General features: G+C 40.1%; 1 protein-coding gene across 2 annotated transcripts; it reads left to right on the top strand.

Annotated features, from left to right (window-relative positions):
- Positions 1 to 955: 955 nt before the first annotated feature.
- Positions 956 to 8451, top strand: LOC143586651 (putative prolyl 4-hydroxylase 9). Of its 2 annotated transcripts, none has more exons than XM_077068144.1 (8): positions 956 to 1108; positions 1213 to 1329; positions 4536 to 4693; positions 4785 to 4887; positions 4965 to 5060; positions 5147 to 5212; positions 5760 to 5879; positions 8365 to 8451. In XM_077068144.1, the coding sequence occupies exons 1-8, from the start codon at positions 986 to 988 to the stop codon at positions 8449 to 8451; spliced, it is 870 nt and encodes a 289-aa protein (XP_076924259.1). In that variant the 5' UTR covers positions 956 to 985. The 2 variants fall into 2 exon arrangements, with proteins under 2 accessions (XP_076924259.1, XP_076924257.1); XM_077068142.1 differs by lacking the exon at positions 8365 to 8451 and adding an exon at positions 5989 to 6236.
- Positions 8452 to 19387: the final 10936 nt, after the last annotated feature.

Below are 19387 nucleotides of genomic sequence, written 5' to 3'. Positions count from 1 at the left end.
AATTAAAAAAATTATAACAATTAAAAGAAATTTAGACAAAAAAAGTATATTTTATAATTGGTAAAATATTTATGAGATTTATTTTGGTTGGTTTTTGGCAACTTTGGTCGTTGTAGTTCGTTTTAGGTCGTTTTGACCACAACATAAGCATTTTAAACACCTTTAAGGGCCTTAAAAGAAAGGAAAGTATGAAACATGATTATAGCTTAAAATACATTATTTTACTAATATCAAAGGATCCGGAAAACAAAACAGGTCGGGTTTACCGTACAAATATAAATATGAATCAAACCGAAAATGATGAATGTTGCATGCACAACTTTGGGGTCTTCTTCAACACGAACCGAGTCAATAAAAAAGGATGTAGAAGCCTTCTTGTTAGCCTTGTTGGTGCTTGCCATAGTAACAACTAAGAAGTGGTGGAAGTGAAAAAACGGAGGCATAGGTTGGTCGGGGTTGTAAAACGAGAAGTATTTTTAGTGTTTTTGAGTTTGGTGGTAAAACAATGGATAACAAATCAATTTATATGGTTCATGGACATCAAAAACCGGTTTTCGAACGGCTATAAAACGGCTATATTACCGTTGGAATCGGTTCCAACGGCTCTTTTATGAGCTGCAACACCATTTAATGTCCAATCCCCGGCGGAACGGATTATTCCGGGTAGGAACCGGAACCAGGTACGACTCGATTTAGGAAATAATATGAGGAATCGGGTAGGACTTTTGGGTATATAAATACCCAAAGCAGGTACTTGGTCCACCAGGTATGACTTGAAACCGGTTCTAGTTAGGTTCGAAACCGGTTATTTTGTGTATGTCTAATTGTAACTATTTTAAATGAAATTGAATAAAACTTGATAGTTTTAATGTAATAATGACTCTTATGCCATTTAATTTGTCCTATGTAGTGTATTATATATATAGAATGGATATAAAGAGAATCAAAGTCAAACTGCACACTTTCAACTTCCATCTGCTGCAACATGAAGCCCAGAGGCAGAATTGGCGGCTGGTCTTCTACTCTTGGTCTACCTGCTGTTTTCCTCTTATGCATCTTCTTCTTCTTCTTCCTAGGCTTTTTCGGTTCCTCTTTATTCTCTCAACAGGTATATATAATAATCCATTATTTCTCTATGGGGAACTGTATTGAGATCGATCCAATCGATCTGTAATGTTAGTGGACTCTAATTTGCTTATCATTGATTTCTAGGTTGAGAATGAAGACTCTAGTTTGCATCCTAGACCTAGAGTGCTTACTGAGAAACACTATGATCCAATGCCTCGAGGCGAATCCGGTGATGACTCCTTTACTCAAATTCCCTTTCAGGTACCTTGTTGTGTCTCTCTGTTTGTCTGATTGTGCGAAAGACAATGTCTGTGCATTAATGGTTAGGGTAAGGTGGAGTCTCATCGTCCGTGTCTGATGATGAAGGCTCCGCTTCAGCTTAGTCTAACCAGTATTGTATAGATTGTCCTTCCTAAGAAACATAAAAAAAAAACAAGTGTAGGGCAACACTAGAACCCATTTATCGTTGTTTAGGCACCTATGTAGCTCGATCGCGACACATCTCAAAATAAGGTTTTGCCAACTCAATTTACATGATATTTCGAGTCGGCTCCTTTGGTGCCTAATGGTGCCCAAGAAGCTTATGTGTGTGATACAATCCCGAATAATGGGGAATTAGTGAGCGGGAAAAAGAAGAAAACAAGGAGTGGGGGCTGATTTAGTGGAGGAGTTATTTTGGTAACTGTTTAATTAGGATTAATATTAATAGTAGGTTTTCCTTTCTGGTGAGTGTCGATGTTTTATTATCAAAATTAGGGTTTTATTCCTTGTATTGGAGATCACCCATTCTCGAAATTGGGCACTATCTGTACTTGTTTTCGGTTTAATTCAAGCATTTAAGTTTCTAGTTCTTATCATTGGTTCCATTGCCGGGAAAATCTCAATCTCCACAACTCCAAATCCAACCTTGAATTCCCATTTTCACAAACTAAACTCTGAAACACAATGGCTCCTCAAACCCGGAGTACGTCAGACCCAAACCAAACGATCCCTGACCCTGTGGCTGTCCAATTGGCAGCCATCGAAGCCTCCATGGAATCCCTGCAAACTGAAGTCGCTGTTCTGAAAGCGCGCGACAAGAAGAAGGATAAATCCAGCGGGGGGTCTAGCAGATTGGAAGATGAAGATTCCTCGGGAAGCAGTCATCGCCGTTACCGACCCTACAACAAAATTGATTTCCCAACATTCAGTGATGGGGACCCTCGTGGGTGGGTACTCAAGGCTGAAAAATATTTTCGTTACTACAACATACCCGAGGAAGAAAAGGTTGATGTGGCTTCAATGCATTTGGAAGGAGATGCATTGGATTTTTACTCGTGGCTTTCAACTGATCGGGAAATCGAGTTTTGGGAGGATCTAGTTCATGCCCTTCAGAAAAATTTTGGTCCTGCAGAATTTCAAAACCCGGATGAACACCTCTGCAGTATCAAACAAACCGGTAATGTGCAAGAGTACCGTCAAGAATTTGCAAAAAGATCCTCCCGAGTTACCAATTGGCCAGAACATTGCCTCCTAGCTGTTTGTCTCAACGGTTTCAAAGAAGAACTCAAAACCGATGTTAGAATTCATAAACCGAAAACCGTCTTCAAAGCCATGAGTTTAACTCTTGAATACGAATCTAAAATCAGTCATACCCGGACTGATAAGGGGTCAATCTCGACTTCAAATTTAAAACCTTTGAGCGCCGATAATAAACCGTCTGATTTGGTTAAGCCTTCAACTGCAGACCAGCAGCAGCTACATCCTCGTGTCTATGATGCCGAAAAACAAGCACGATATGCAAGAGGTGAATGCTATAGGTGCGGTGACAAATATTCACCTGATCACAGGTGCAAGACGGGCACCTTCAAACTGTTAGAGATTACTGATGAGGGAGATGAGCAGAATCGAGAGGGAATAAGCATTTCAGAAGAGAAATATTCTCCCGAAGTGGCTGAGATTAGCCTCAATGCGCTATTTGGTCAGTCTCCTATACCGACCATGAAACTTCACGGCGTGTTGGGCACGACTGAAGTTATGGTTCTAATAGATAGCTGATCTACACATAACTTCATATCAGACACATTGGTCAGAGAACTAAAACTCATCACTCAGTTGATCACTCCCTTTGGTGTTCAAATTGGAAATGGTGATATCATCCGATGCAGCCAAGTTTGTAAGGATCTCTCACTGCAACTTTCCGACCTCCAAGTATCCCAAGATTTTTACCCATTCGCCTTAGGGGGAGCTGATGTCGTACTCGGTATACAATGGTTAGCCACCCTTAACACAGTTCAGGCAAATTGGAAGCAAATGTTCATGATGTTCACAATCAATGGTAAGAACTATAAGCTGCAGGGAATGCCAACAGATGATGCTTTGCAGACTGCTACTTTTCGTAATCTCACTATCGAGCCCTTTGAGGAACTTAATGCTGGAACAACAGCTCATTTTAATCATACCCGACTTGAGGACAAGTCGTTTGTCCGGGCTGGAAGTATTGATACAATCCCGAATAATGGGGAATTAGTGAGCGGGAAAAAGAAGAAAACAAGGAGTGGGGGCTGATTTAGTGGAGGAGTTATTTTGGTAACTGTTTAATTAGGATTAATATTAATAGTAGGTTTTCCTTTCTGGTGAGTGTCGATGTTTTATTATCAAAATTAGGGTTTTATTCCTTGTATTGGAGATCACCCATTCTCGAAATTGGGCACTATCTGTACTTGTTTTCGGTTTAATTCAAGCATTTAAGTTTCTAGTTCTTATCAGTGTGAATATGTAATTGGCTATGCAGTCAGTCTCGGTTATCAGTCCTCATGTGAATTATCGGTCAAAATATTGGTACCGATAATATCGGCGATGTTGACCGATATTTCACTGGTATATCACCGATATTCCCGATATTAGTGTTTTAAGTCTTAATTTTCAACTTTTAGTGTTTAATGTTGGTGTTTGAGTCTTAACCAGTTCATATTTGCTACAATTGTCAGTGTTTTGCAAGTTGCAAAAGGATAATTTGTTAATAGTATGAGAGTATACTGAATTGTTAGCGTTAAAGTGCTATATATATAAATTCTGCATGATATTAAAGCTACCGATATCCCACCGATATCTCAAATATCGATCCTCGACCGATATCTGATATTTTTTCGCATTATCTGCTTAGGTAATTGGCCATACCTATTTTGGTATGGCAAGTTTTCCATGCGTATTTTGGTAATTACTTCTCTGTTAGTTCATGCAGTGATCATAACATAACCAACCCTAAAAGCCAAAAAACTTAATTTAATCATATTTTTTTGGTAAAGGGGACAGTACCCTAGCAAACATTAATTTGATCATTTTGGCTAGCAATCAATAGGTTTTCTTGAACATGAGTTTCATAATGTTGTCTTTAGCCTCTGTAATTTACTCTGTGAATCAGTAGACTTAAATGAGCAGGTTTTGATGCTTAGGTTTGTGGCAGTGTATGATTAATATCATTTTAGGTATTAAGCTGGACACCTCGAGCACAATACTTTCCTGGTTTTGCAACAGCTGAACAATGTGAAAGCATAATCAAAATGGCAAAGGTTAAACTTGCACCTTCAACCTTAGCTTTACGCAAAGGAGAAACGAATGAAAACACAAAGGGGATTAGAACTAGGTATTTATAATAATATTATGAGAATGCTAAATTAACAAGTCATGTGTGATCAGAGATAATAATATTCTTTGTTATTTTTTAACTGAACCAGCTCTGGCATGTTCATAAGTGCATCTGAAGACAAAACCGGGATCTTGGATATCATTGAGAAGAAAATAGAACGAGCCACAATGATCCCCAGAAGTCACGGAGAGGTAATCTTTCATGATTATCTCAATGATTTACCTATGACTCGTTTACTACCTGTTTAATGTAAGCATGTCATGTGCAGTCATTCAATGTTTTAAGATATGAGATTGGACAAAGATATAATTCACATTATGATGCTTTCAATCCTACCGAGTATGGTCCACAGAAGAGCCAGCGGGTACATGACTCATCCAGACCCTAATCTTGACTCTAGTCTTTTGACTGTCATTAATAATTGTGAGTTCAATGTTGACTTGCTTACAGGTTGCTTCTTTCTTGTTATATTTATCTGATGTTGAAGAAGGTGGAGAAACCATGTTTCCGTATGAGGTAAGTTTCAGGATCAATTGTGTTTTGGGTTGACCCGATTTATGTTCATTTACGTATATGAGTAATACCTAGTGATTCATATAATAATTTAAACAGTTAATTACTCTTGACTCATAAAAAACTTTTTTGTAATTTGTGTTATTTTAATTGTTTCTTGTGTATATGTCTCTCATTCCCAATTAACAAACTTGAGTTTATATATTAGCCCAATATTATAATAAACGAATGGGAATAATCAAAGACTGGCCAGTTAGAAGTTAGAACTAAGAAAATAAAACTGTTGGAAGTGAAATGTAGATACAAAGGTTTCAAAGGGAAATAAATTTCCCTTTTAGAAGTTGTATAGTAATATGAAAAATTAAACATCAAAATATTTAACTTTTAAAATTTAATTTTAACAATTTTCATATCTGAATTCAAAATATTAACTTCCTTAGAAACTCTTAAACAGGTTAGCAGGTCAACCCACATTTTACTGGGCTGTGTTTGGGCTGACCCATATTTTAATATGGGTGTGTTAACTGACCCAAAACTTGTATTATTTCAGAATGGCGAAAATCCGGCTTCAAATTATGATTTCAGAAAGTGTATTGGTTTGAAAGTAAAACCACGGAAGGGTGACGGGCTTTTGTTTTATTCATTGTACCCGAATGGTACCATTGACCCGGTAAGTTCGTTTTTGGTTATTAGAAGTTCTAATTGTTTTGTTGACATGTTTTGTTTTTATGGGCTTAATAATTAAGTGCGGTTTGATGAAGTTTAATGGTTGACTGCAGACATCTCTTCATGGGAGCTGCCATGTAATCAAAGGCCAGAAATGGGTGGCGACAAAATGGATTCGGAATGAAGAAGATTTTGATTAATATTTTCTCCTTTTCGTTCGTTGGATTTCACCATATTGTAGGATATGGAATCGCGTATAGTTGTTAAATTCTATATATTTTTAGTTTTAACTGGTTTAAGGTTACTTTGTTGAGGAACTTTGGTAAATCACAATACAATTAAGCACGAAAAAATAAGTTAACTTTACCCCCCATGAGGTACAGCCGTTAACCACTTTTCAAAATTGTCTGATATTCTTTTAACCAGTTGAGTTGAACTAATCTCCGCTTCAGCTTGAAACTTTTCGAAAATGCATAAATTATAGTGATTGGGGATGAATAATTTGGCGTTGAGCTTTACAACATCTATAGATTTAGATAACGTTAACAAGATTCCTGCTCTAGTTTAATTTAGGGGTGAAAACGAGTTGAGCAGAGCTCGACTTGGCTAGAGCTCGGTTTGTTTCGAGTTTTTTTTTTCTTAAAGCTTGCTCAGGCTTGGTTCGTGAGTTGTTTTTACAAGTTCAAGCTTGGCTCGGGCTCGACTCGTTTATTATTTGGTAATTAGTTTATGTATATTTTTAATTATTTTTATATTTTTTGAGAAAACGTTAAACAGCCAATGCTCGGCTCGAGCTCGGTATTGAAGTGTGAAATTAATACACTGAAGTACAATATAGGTAAAACTAATAACACAAGGCTCGAGCTCGGGCTCAATAATTAAACGGGCTTTATTAGTCTCAGGCTCGGCTCGTTTGGAGCTTTCTATCTATTCGAGCTTGTTTGCTCCTCTAGTTTAGTGTTATCTTCCAACAGAAGTTTGTTACAGGAAAATCTAAAATTGATCAGTTTGTGATCAACATAAATTAAATTAGTTAACAGGTAAAAAGACGTTCAGTTTGAAAGATGTTGGAAAAATAAGTTGTAAAATATATTTTTTATGATATTGTCTCAGAATTTAGCTTAAGCCATGACAGATTGTGGTGTAGTATTAATTCAACGAAATACTCTATGCATAATATATAATGCTTTGCTCTGTTGCAATTATGAGACGTTAAATACTCTATGCAAACGTAAAATAAAATTAACTTGCATCATGTTTTGCTAAATTGAGTAACCATTAACAATTAATCAACCATGTGAATTATACTTGTAATCTCAATCACTGTGTATTACATTGTGATTCAAATATCTCTCTTCTTTCTCGGTATCGTGCTATTGCATGATGAAAACCCTGTGGCCATTTTTGGCTGGCTTCTTTGTCAGTCTTGTAATGGAAGAGAGTTAGACGTGGCAAGAAGATGATATATATGTGGTAGGATGTTTTGCATAATAAAAGTTTGTTGTTGTACCCTTTTCTTCAAATGGACCAGTTCTGAAGACAAAACTGGGATCTTGGATCTCATTGAGAAGAAAATAGAACGGGCCACAATGATTCCTAGAAGTCACTGAGAGGTATGTATTATTTCGTTAATCTCTCATTTAGTACCGTTTGATTACTTTTCAGGAGTTTAATGTTTTCAGATTGGACAAAGATATAATTCACATTATGAGTCTATCAATCCAACCGAGTATGGCCGAGCCAGCGAGTACATGACTCATCCAGATCCTAATTTTGACCCGGCTGTCATTTATAATTTTTAACTTCAATTTGACTTGTTTGCAGGTTGCTTCTTTCTTGTTGTATTTATCTGATGTTGAAGAAGGTGGAGAAGCCATGTTTCAATTTGAGGTAAGTTTCAGGATGGGTCAGTTTTATGTTCATTTACGAATCTGCGTAATACCGAGTGACTAATAATTTAAACAACTACTTACTCTTGACTCATATGAAACATTTTTGTAATTTGTGTTATTTTCTTGTGTATTTCTCTCTTATTCATAAGTAACAAACTTGAGTTTATATATTAAGCTCGAGATTAGAATAAACGAATGAGAATAATCAGAGAATGGCCCGTTTCTAACTAATATAATAAAATCGTTACGAAAAATTGAAGATCAAAATATTCAACTCTAAACTTAAAATTTTAGCAATTTTCATCTCATAATCAAAACAGTAACTTTTTTAGAAACTCTTAAATACGTTAACAAGTCAACCACCTTTTAATGGGTCATGCTCGGTTGACCCATTTTCTATTAAGGGTCGTATCAACTGCCAAAAACTTGTATTATTTCAGAATGGTGGCGGGCTTTTGTTTTATTCATTGTACCCAAATGGTACCATTGACCAGGTAAGTTCGTTTTTGGTTATTAGAAGTTCTAATTAATTGTTTTGTTTTTACGGGCTTAATAATTAAGTGCGGTTTAATAAAGTATAATGGTTCTTGATCGCAGGCATCGCTTCATGGGAGCTGCCCTGTAATCAAAGGCCAGAAATGGGTGGCGACAAAATGGATTCAGAATGAAGCGGGTGTTGATTAATATTTTCTCCTTTTCGTTTGTCGGATGTTTCACCTTTTTATTTAGGATTTGGATCGCGTATAGTTGTTAAAATTTAGACAAAATGACAAAAGACGTCATTTATGTTTGCACGATTTTTCAATTGACGTCCTTTGGCAAACTTAATGACAGAAAACATCATTTGTGTTCAAAAAACCTTGCATGGTTCGTCATTTTCACTAACGAGAGTTAGTTTTTCTCGTTAAAACCAATCATGTGCACCTCATGTGAGGGCAATTTAGTATTTTTACCCCCTCAGGGGTTATTTGTGTAACTGGTCTATTCTTCCCTGATATAATGCTAAATGTTTATGTTTCTCGTGTATATTTTAATTGTTTTTGTTCGTTTTTAGTCGAGATTTGTATATACTAACATTTTTATGTTTCGTAGGTTCCGGGATTTGATCGTGATTAAAAGGGCGAAAAACGAGCCGAAACAGAGATCCGGAACGCGTCAGGAAGGAGTCAGAACTGAGAACCGGTAAGACCGGGCCGGTCTACCGGCCCCCTTGGGGGAGGCCAAAGCCTGTCGCGCGGCGCCTAGGCAAAGCTGGAGGATTTTTAATTTCGTTTTTTATCACTTGTTGGGCCTTGTTTTGGGTATTTAATCATCTTTAACTTAAACCTGAACATAACCGAACCCTAGGAACGATTTTAGCAGCCCCAAGACCCCTTTTCTACGATTTGGAGAGTTCTTGAAGTTCTTGGAGGCTTAGATCGAAGTGGTGAAGTGCAAGACGCATATACGCGAAGACTACGGGTTTTATCACCTTTAATCTTTCGTTTGCTTTTTTTTTATCATGTTTTGCTACATTGTTTTGTTTGATTTAGACTTTATGATGTTAGGCTAAATTCCATAAACTACCTAGGTCGTGATGAACCTTAGTTCGGTTTGATTTTGTTTTGATTTTGTTTCGTTATGGATTTTATGTTCTAAGTAAACTGTTGAGTTTGAATTAATTGATGCGTATGATTGCTTGGTTTTATTTACTTTGATTTATTGTTTCACATTACCCTAGGTGATTGTTTCATAAGATAGGGTCTTGTTAAGTCATTTACTGTGTGTTCTTGACTAGTTTATGATTAAGACATAGAAAGTTGTAAGGTGATAGGCTATTGATAGATCTTTGCTTGTTGGGATTACTAGATTTAGTTCTTCGTAAGGAGTCCGTCTAGGTTTGATTGTTAGCTTAGTCTATTAAGTTAATTAAGTATTCTCAACTATCTTTAAATAACCGTAAGTGAAGAAACATGAAATGAATCTGACCTGATCCATGACGATGTTCCCCGGTCTTCGAGATGAACGAACCACGACTCGATCTTCTTCTCCGGTAGCTTGAGATCTAACAAAATCTCGGATCGTCTTCTCCGCTCAGATCTGCAATGGCTTTTGGGGGTGTGGAGGTGACTGCTAAGAAATCTCGAGGATCTCTTGTTTACAGACACAAAAATGGTTATGGTGGTGGCTCTTATTGAGAACAACAACCCTTAATAAGGAGGTAGAGACCTCCTTATATAGGGAGCCTCATGGCCACCATCATGGTACCCTAATAGGCCTAGCCCAGTTAGGGTTACCTCTACAAAACCCCCTCAGTCCAATAATATTGTATTAGTCCATATAATAAAATAAGCCAGACATAATAAATTAAGGTCGTAAGCCGGGTTTAGTACAATACCCCTACAAGCCCCCCAAGTCCAGTGTTGCTTCTAAGCGTGCAAGCGTTTAGGTGGAGCGCTGGACTTCATAAGGTGTGTTAGGATATGAGGCGGTTTTTTCCCCTTTCTTCGGCCTTGTCTTTATTGTCTTTTAGTTTTGAGAGGTTTTCTCCATGATGGTGACATGTTGTGATCCTTATGATAATAATGGTGCACTGGCATGAATAAGATATAGCACGCATCATAACAATAGTGGCGCGGGGCCTGATAAAAGATAGAGTGCGCATCTCGATAATAATGTAATGCAACTTGCGCGCGAGGCAGCTTACGAGTTATAAAAATAATGAAGCTTGCGTGCGAGGCGACTTACGAGCTATAAAATAATGAAGCATGCGCGAGTTGCGGCTTATGAGCTATAATATGATGATAATGACCGGCCCGCAAGGGCCTCTTCTACGCAGGATGACTATCCCAACTTGTCTTCAAAATAATAATGGAGGCACAAACGGCCAGATAATAATAATAATGTCATTGGTGCTTGTGCGACTCGTAGCCGAACCTGCAAAAACATATCAACTAAAAGTGGATGTATTACAAGGTTCCCATCCTCGGGCCAATTATGATGTGTGCCCAACCTACGTTGGCGCGTGGCCGTTTGGGATATTATTAAGCTCCCGACCTTTATGTTTGGCGCGTGGCCATGTGGGATATTATTAGGCTCCCGACCTTTATGTTTGGCGCGTGGCCATGTGGGTTTATAAGGATTCCCAACCTTTAAGTGTGGCGCGTAGCCGTATGGGTTTATGAGGATTCCCAACCCTTAATTGTGGCGCGTAGCCGTATGGGTTTATGAGGATTCCCAACCTTTAAGTGTGACGCGTAGCCTTATGGGTTTATGAAGATTCCCAACCTTTAAGTGTGGCGCGTAGCCGTATGGGTTTATGAGGATTCCCAACCTTTAAGGAAGTTTAATTAATAAACTGGTGAGTCTTAAAACTTGTTAGAAATCCATAGGCGTCTTCTTGAAGTTCAAGGGTCCTGTTCGGGTTTTCTGTCAAGGGTCTATTTTATGATCCCAGTTCCATAACTTGAGTTTTCCATTTAATTAATAACCGTAACTTTGGGGATTCTAGCCTAGGTAGTTATCTTTGTCATCTGAATTAATCTAAGTGTTTAATTGTTTATTAGTTTAATTAATAAGTGTTAAGGTTTATTAATTAATTAATTAGTTTAAGGTTATGATTATGTTTTATTATTATATTAATTAGGTTTAGGGTTTTAATATTTTATTATTAGTTTTATTATTAGTTAATTAAAGTAATCATTAATTAATTATTATTAAGTTTTAATTATTAGTATTAAATCCTCTCAAATATTATTAATAAATAGTCGTGTCAGTAAGTCGAGTCTAATTAGCTAATATACGTAATTTATAGAGTCTCGTGGGTTCGATATCTGGACTTACTTAGCTGTACTAGAGTCGACCCGTACACTTGCCGGTTAGTAATTTAAGTTAAGTTTAAGAGTCTAGAATTATTACTTAGTGTCTAGATTAGCTTATTTTTAGTTAATAAATATTTGACTACTTTTAGCACATCAATTTTTTTGGCGCCGTTGCCGAGGACTCTTAGTGATTGCGTTATTTGCTTTAACTGGACTTAATTGAGGTGCACATGACTGGTTTTAACGAGAAAAACTAACCCTCGTTAGTGAAAATGACGAACCATGCAAGGTTTGTTGAACATAAAGGATGTTTTTTGTCATTAAGTTTGCCAAATGAAGTCCATTGAAAAACCGTGCAAACATAAATGACGTATTTTACCATTTTGTCTAAAATTCATATATTTCTTCTTTAACTGGTTTAGCTTAATTTTTTGAGTAACTATGGTAAATCTGAATACAAATTAAGCAAAGAAAAAAAAGTTAAAACTTTACCCCCATGAGGTACAAGTACAACCGTTAACCACTCTTCAAAAATATTTGCTATTCCTTAAAAAAACAAAGTTGAACTAATCTCAGCCTGAGCTTGAAACTGTACATGAGTTGAACATGCAATATACGGGAATTTTATCTGAATAAATCAAATTAAAGAAGGTTTTCGTTGTTGTCCAAACATACACTTGGTAAGCAACCACTTTTTTTTAATGTTCTTGACATTTTGGAGGAGTAAATATACATAATCTTTTCAAATGTTGTATAAGAACCTCTTCAATGCATCCCTCTTCAAGCACTAACAATACTGTCACGTCAACTGCCACATCAAACTTTTACCCGTCCTTCAAACGCATCTATTTTTTCCCTCTCTAATGCTATGTTCACTTTCAAACATCCTTTTTCTAAATTTGGTTGGAATTATTTTGGCTTGTTAAAGAGCGGGACATGACTACATTGCGACGTCCGGTTTCCATTCTAGAATTACTTGTAAAATAAATAACCTTGTTATGTCTCACGGAACTTGAAAACGAAAAGCTTTCAAGATCATATAGTGATGACCATATATATGCAGTATGCACAACTTTGCACCTCTAGTTTTCTTTAACAGAAAAATGCACTTGAATTCACACATTAAAATAAAAGGAAGAACCTTTACTCGCTCTTTAGAACATTTCAAGTGTCCCAACTTTTGAAAACATGCAAATAATTTCTACATATATTCAAAAAATTAAATCCACAAGACCACAACCATAGAATCATTTATCCACCATGCCACGTCACCCTTCGGCTTCAGGTATAAAGCATAACGTGTTCACATGGTTCGTGCGCTGCTTGCTTCTAGCATTTGACCATGATTATTAGAGATGAAATAATTAAACTTACTATACAGGCTTTCGGAATCTTTTATTGGTGTCATGTTTTGAAAATGTTGAAAAAAATTGGTGTCAGCATCAGAAAGAATATAACAAGTATGTAACAAGAGCACGGGAATTGCCAGCCCCCCCCCCCCCCCTCCCGGGGAGGGGGGATTATATGTATTTTATTAAAAACGATATGTATATTTAATATTTAAACTCAATTACATAGCAACTAGATTGGTCTACTGGCAAAGTGCACTGCATCCAACTTTCAACCATCCAAGCTAAGGAACGTAGAGATTTTTGACTCTATATTATTCGTATTTATGGTATGCTCATAGAAACCGTAAAGTTTTATTTTCTTGGGACGAGTGGTTAAAAAACACTCTCCTCTTGATGTAAATTGGTTGTTTTGTTTTCGACTTCTTGCCGAATTCATCGTTTTTAAAAAAAAGTATGACGGTCAAAAAATAAAAAGAATAAAAACACCGATTTAAAACAATACACAAGCTGAACAAAATTTGGCCCTTTCTAAACTTATTGATTCCACTTATCCACATCGGTGACATGTTTTTGTGTACTTGTGTTCCATCATGAGATGTGGTTCTGAGTAGGGCCACACCCTCCATGGCCATGCATGTATCATCAAATACTTTCACCAATAATACGAGCAAAACCTAAACACTTCGACAAAAATATCTGTTGCGGATAACGCATGCCATGGAGACTTTATCACCATACAACATAAAGCTAGAGGGAGTCGATCGGTTACAAGAAAACCAGTTGTTTTTCCAAAGATATGAAACCGGTATTTCAACATAATTTTCATTGTTACCGTTTCGTTTTAAGAACAAGACACTTGGTAGTCTCTTAGTGTTTCTATTACTAGGTATCTCTAAATCGGTCAGAAGTAGTGTGTTTTGTTCATTTAAAAGACACAGTGCACTGGTTGATATATAAACGCCTCTTAACATGCAAGTTTTAAAATCATGCTGATCGATTAAGATGCTGCCTCATAATCTTCCAAACCTCTTAATGGCTCAACACGAAGACGCAAAGTTGCCAAAGTTGCCAAACAGTAAATTTGATGAAAAACTCTATGAAGTTTGCTTGACAAGTTCACTTATAAGCATAGCAAAAGCTCTAAAAAAATCTAGAAATACAAGTCTAGTTCCAAAACACCCTACTTAAAAAACATTAGGGAGACAGCCATCATCACAAAAGGCCAAATTAGTCAATTTACAAGTTTTAATGCACCGGGTGTACAAGTTGTAGTAGCATTACTAGCATGAGAGAGATGAAGAAGAGATGCCTTCTAAAAGCTAAACTTTAACTAAATGAAATGAAAAAAGAAAAAAAAAGCTAGAAGATATCACACAAACAAACAATAAGTTGATCATAAGTAGAAAAGTAAAACAATAGAAATTAAAGATCTTGAAATATACCGATCATTTTCTTGAATTCAACTTTTCTTGATTATCATCTTTTCATATCAAGTCATATTCAAACTTAGAACTTGATACATCCATGGAGGCTGTTTGAGTGATCTATCTCTGTAGCCACTTAAAAAACTTGAATTCTCTCTTGTAGATATCTCTACTCTCTGTATATTAATCGATCCCGACGAAGATGACGAAAAGCCTGGGACCGAATCTGATGATTCAGGCTTATTAGTCATGCTTCTCATCCTCCTCCTCCTCCTCCTACGGTTAAAGCTTGTTGGGGCCAACGTGAGCTCGATTTCGCTCTCGTCTTCCTCCAAATCTTGATCACCATTTAATGTTTCTGTAACATGATCATAATCTTTAGTTGTTGCAGGCTGTTCCAAATCAGTTTTGTTCTTCTGTTCTTGATAACTACTGAAGCACATGTTTTCTTTATAATTATTTCTGCTCTTTTGTATGTTCTTCATTAGCATCTTCTGGATTTGATATAGTCTATGAAGTTCATTGAAGAAACATTAATCTACCCCGGGCAGATTACGGATAACCTGGGGGTTAAATAGATGTTTCCCACGAGGGGTTAGACCCGGCAAAGATGGTTCTTCTGATAACCTGCAAAACAGACACCGTGAGCTCGTCACTGAGAAGGAGGGGGTTCCTCCTTGTGACCACCCTCCGGCGTGAGAGTCAGACTAGATTGCTCTTGAATATAAATGTATATTAAGAGATTGCTAGAGCAGATATCAGGTATAATATGTAATACGAGATAGTATATGATAAGATGATAAGATGAGATGATCATACCATTTGGGGTATTTATAGCCGAAGGTAGGTTTCCAAGAAGGTATAGCCGGCTGAATAGTATTCCTGTTCTACCAACTGTGGCCTACGCACGTGCCATGCTGGTAGTTGGTGGGTAGGCAGCGGCTGACAGTGACCAGGCCTGCTGTGTACTATTAATTTGCCACCAACTGCCGGCTATGCACGTGGTATGACAGGAGTTGGTGAGTAGGCAGCGGCTAATAGTGACATACAGTACAAGAGCATGCTGCTCGCCATACTGTTGTCAATGAGCTGTCGTATCTTTGGTCAGATCTTTTGCCCATACCTCGTCAGGTACAGTACAGAAGATCTTCCCGTATCGTACGGACTGGCTTATTTGGGCGGGAGTATTCCCCCTCCCGCCTTTGTGCGGGATTGTTCCCGGCTTTGCTCATTCCTTCAGGTGACAACTGAATTATTGAGAGCTAAGTGCCTTGTGCGTGTAGCCTTGCTGCGCGGGTGGCCTTCCCTGATGGCTTGTATCCGCAGCTGCGGGAACAGGCGGAGTACTTCACCATTGGGAGGCATTTCCTGAGGGAACAGCTTGCGTACTGCGCGTAAGGACGTCACGTCTCTGAGCATGGTGGGTCCTGCGGATCCAGTTGGTTTCTGCGCAGACGTCTCTCTTCAAGGTGAGTCCTGCGGGTCCAACTGGGCTCTGCTGGGACCTACCTCTTCAAGTCCCCCCACTCTAATGTTCTTCTCATGAATGTTTAATAAAGTGAGGTGAACTTTTGGACTTAAGCAAAGGGTTTTGAAAAGGGTTTAGTTTTAAGGTTTTCCATGGGGATTCTTCCCGCGGAAGTCCTTGTCACTTGCAGAAATTCCCGACTTTCCTGCTTGATCTTTGGGTATGATGCGGGTTGGTCTGTAACCTCCTCGCAAGTCAGGAGCGTTGAGTCCCACTTGTGTGGATTCTCCATGAGGTTTTGGTAGTTTTGAACATAGTGATCAATTATGTTAAAACCACCAATTCCATCCTGGAGCTTCAAACAATGTAGTTCTCGACGTTCCCGCTATGCGGGGATGTTATTCCCGTTTCCGCAAGCATTACCCAGAAGATCCTTCTTGGTTTCAATTCCCTGCGGAGTGCTAGGTATGTGAAGGGTTTTGCCTTGACACTGTACCCGCACTCGTCTTACGGTTACTTTACTTCCAAGGTATTCCTGGCGTCAATTCCCTGCGGGTGCTAAGTATGTGAAGGGTTTTTCCTTGACACTGTACCCGCACCCGTCTTATAGTTACTTGGTTGCCAAGGTATTCCTGGCGTCAATTCCCTGCGGGTGCTAAGTATGTGAAGGGTTTTGCCTTAACACTGTACCCGCACCCGTCTTATAGTTACTTGGTTGCCGAGGTATTCTTGGCTTCAATTCCCTGCAGGTGCTAAGTATGTGGAGGGTTTTGCCTTGACACTGTACCCGCACCTGTCTTACAGTTGGTTGCCAAGGTAAGGGGTATTTTCCCGCTTACTTTTGAATCTTTTTGAAATTTTTTGAAATTCGAAGAGTTGGTGAAAGGATAAGAACAGTCCAAACTGCTGAAACGTCGTGCGACGGTTTCTTCTGACTGTGTCAGGACGTGCAGGAAGTTATGGTGACGTGACAGTACCTGGTCATTCCAGACGCTTTTTCAGGCGCGTGGGCGCGATTTTTCGGGCGCGTGGCCGCGAAATTAATGGCACGCGTCCTTTCAACAGCTGTTGCCAGCTTGCTTTTTGCCACGTGTCATAGTTTCATTGCACCTTCGATTTCTCTCTCTTCCGCATTAAATTCATCGCATTAATTGCGATTAGTATATAAAGGGGGAGAGGGTTCTTTGTAATCCACACTTTCACTTTTCTCTTCATCTTCAAAACGATTTCCGGCGAATACTCACCTATTCAGTCGAGCATTCTCTTGAAATCGTTCTCTTTTTCATACGTGCAAGATGTCTTCTCACGATCTTGAGGCTACAGCCCAGGAGGCTGGGGTGTACGCCGATGACAAGAGTACTGCTGGCGAGTGCCAGTGTGCTCTGCCTGTCGATCTATATCAGTACATCGTCAGGAAGTCCATGCTCGAGTCTCTCGAGCCTGAGTTTCCTGAACCTCATCAGACGGTGTATGATGCCCCCAGAGGCAAGATCGGGGTATATGCTGCATTCTTTGTCTATGGGAATCTTAGGTTCCCGTTGACAAAGTTTGTGTACCGTGTCCTAGAGAGGCACGGTGTACACCTGACCGAGGTGCACCCGATGGCGATCGCGAAGATTCGCCACTTCGAGTGGGTGTGCCGGATTCTGGGCATTGAGCCCTTCGTCGACCGCCTGATGACCTTCTACTCTTGGAGGTGCATCCAGGGGTGGTATACTCTGATAACCCGGATTAAGGGTTTGAAGATTTGCGCAACCGAGCGCAGTCTTCGTTCATGGAAGCGGGAGTTCTTTTTTATCTCCGCTCGCGCCATCCCCCTTGCCACGAAGTTCAAGAATGGGCAAGCACTCCCCAGCCTTCACGCCTCCAACTACCAGGAGGCGGAATGGTTCTCAAAGATATCCCGAGTCCAATCTCCGGTTTACCGCTTTGCGGAGTCCGGGATGGTGATGCTCGGGATGAGCCGGGTGTGGAAGGATGCGGATGCGCAAAAGATCCCGATCGTCCTCGAATACGGTTTGAACTCTGTTCCTTACGGTATGCTCTGTTTACTTTGCTTATATAGGTTTGTCTTCTAACTGTTTTCTTTTATTTCAGAGGGGAACGACTTGCAGTCGCTCCTGTATCCGCGGGAGGCTGATGGTCCCGCCCGGATGGGTACTCGTGCTCTAGATGAGAACGAGTTGCCCATCCTTGAACAGATGGCGGATCGGTTCATGGAGGTCTACCCGCCAGGCCACGAGATCCTGAGCGCCAGGCGGCCAGGTAAGGCGTTATTCAACCCTCGACCCCTCAATGCTGAAACCTCTGCTGGAATTCCTCTAATCTTATGTTCTGATGAGGAATCCGCAGATGGTCCTCCGTTGGTGCGGAAGAAGAAGGCTGCCGGCGGGAAGGGGAAGGCGAAGGTGGCCTCTGCCGATCCGGTGCCTCGGTCTGATTCAGAGACCGAGAGCGAAGAGGTGGCGGGGAACCCCGGTGGTGATAAGACCACTGCTCCGGAGGCTGCGACAACTGTCACCTCCGGAGAGCCCAGGATGACAACGGTGAGCGGCGTGAAGAGGCCGGCTCCATCGGGTTCATCCCCGCCTGTCCGCACTTTTAGGCTCAAGAAAACCCGTAAGTACAAACTTTATTTTTAAATTCATAGCTTTCCATCATTAATACTTATCTTCTTTGTGCAGGCGTGGATGCTACCGCATTCCAGGGTGAAGCGGGGAGGAGTACCTCTGGACCCATGAGTAGGCTTGGTCAGCCTACCTGAGGCGACGACCCAGGCGGCTGCGCCTGCTTCTGCTGGTTCAGTTGCTCACTCCGTTGAGCCAACTGTTCCAGCTGTGATGACATCACCGCCGGCTGTCAGTGCCATTTTTACCGCATCTTTCACTGAGCCGGCGGTTACTTTTTCTGCGGACTCCGCAGCGGCAACCACGGGTGTGAGTTCACCTACAGTGAGTTCACCTCCGTTGGTTTCTACCGCGGCGGCCTCCATGCCTCCGACGTCGGCAGCTACAGCCGATCCTTCAGGTATGCTTGGGCCTTCTCGCCAACCTCTGCCTCCTTCCCATCTGCCTGACCTCTTGGATGGATTTCCCTTGGGTTTAGGTGATGGGTTTGGCGGCTATCGGCCTGTTGTTGACCCTACAGGTGCGTAGGGTTCTTTTGGCCTTTTTTTTTTATATATATATCATCTTTTCCTAACTGCTTTTTGTTTTTTGCAGTGTCGGATTCCAATGAAGTGTATGTTCCACGATGGAACATCCTCCGAGGAACAACCCTTCGCACACCTGTGGAGTGCGTGGAGTGGGCTCGTCACGCAGCTCCCAGTGGTGCGTTGGGGGAAGCCATGGCTAGCTACCAGGAGATCTTGGACCAGAGGGGGGTGCTTGACCATACTGAGCGGAAGCTAAAGGGCGTTGAAGAGGCTGCGGCTAAAGAAGTGTTGCTTTCCAACCTCAACAAAAGTGAAGCCGAACGCGCCCGTAATCAAGCTCAAGCTGCCCTCCAGGAGGCTCTGGTTGCCAAGGAATGGCTTCTTCGAGAAGCGTTGTCTCAGGTATGTTTAATTCCATTATA

This window comes from Bidens hawaiensis, unplaced genomic scaffold (assembly GCF_021521415.1).
Source record: "Bidens hawaiensis isolate Kalapana, Puna unplaced genomic scaffold, B.hawaiensis_p1.1 tig00034754_1, whole genome shotgun sequence".
Classification (NCBI taxonomy): Eukaryota; Viridiplantae; Streptophyta; class Magnoliopsida; order Asterales; family Asteraceae; genus Bidens; species Bidens hawaiensis.
The sequence above is the reverse complement of the archived record's forward strand: the minus strand, read 5'-3'. Positions and strand labels throughout refer to the sequence as shown.

Coding starts and splice junctions, on each gene's coding strand:
- LOC143586651 (XM_077068144.1), top strand. CDS start 986: ATGAAGCCCAGAGGCAGAATTGGCGGCTGGTCTTCTACTCTTGGTCTA. Junction 5,061..5,146: donor GTCCACAGAAGAGCCAGCGG/GTACATGACTCA, acceptor ACTTGCTTACAG/GTTGCTTCTTTCTTGTTATA. Junction 5,880..8,364: donor CGAATGGTACCATTGACCCG/GTAAGTTCGTTT, acceptor TCTTGATCGCAG/GCATCGCTTCATGGGAGCTG.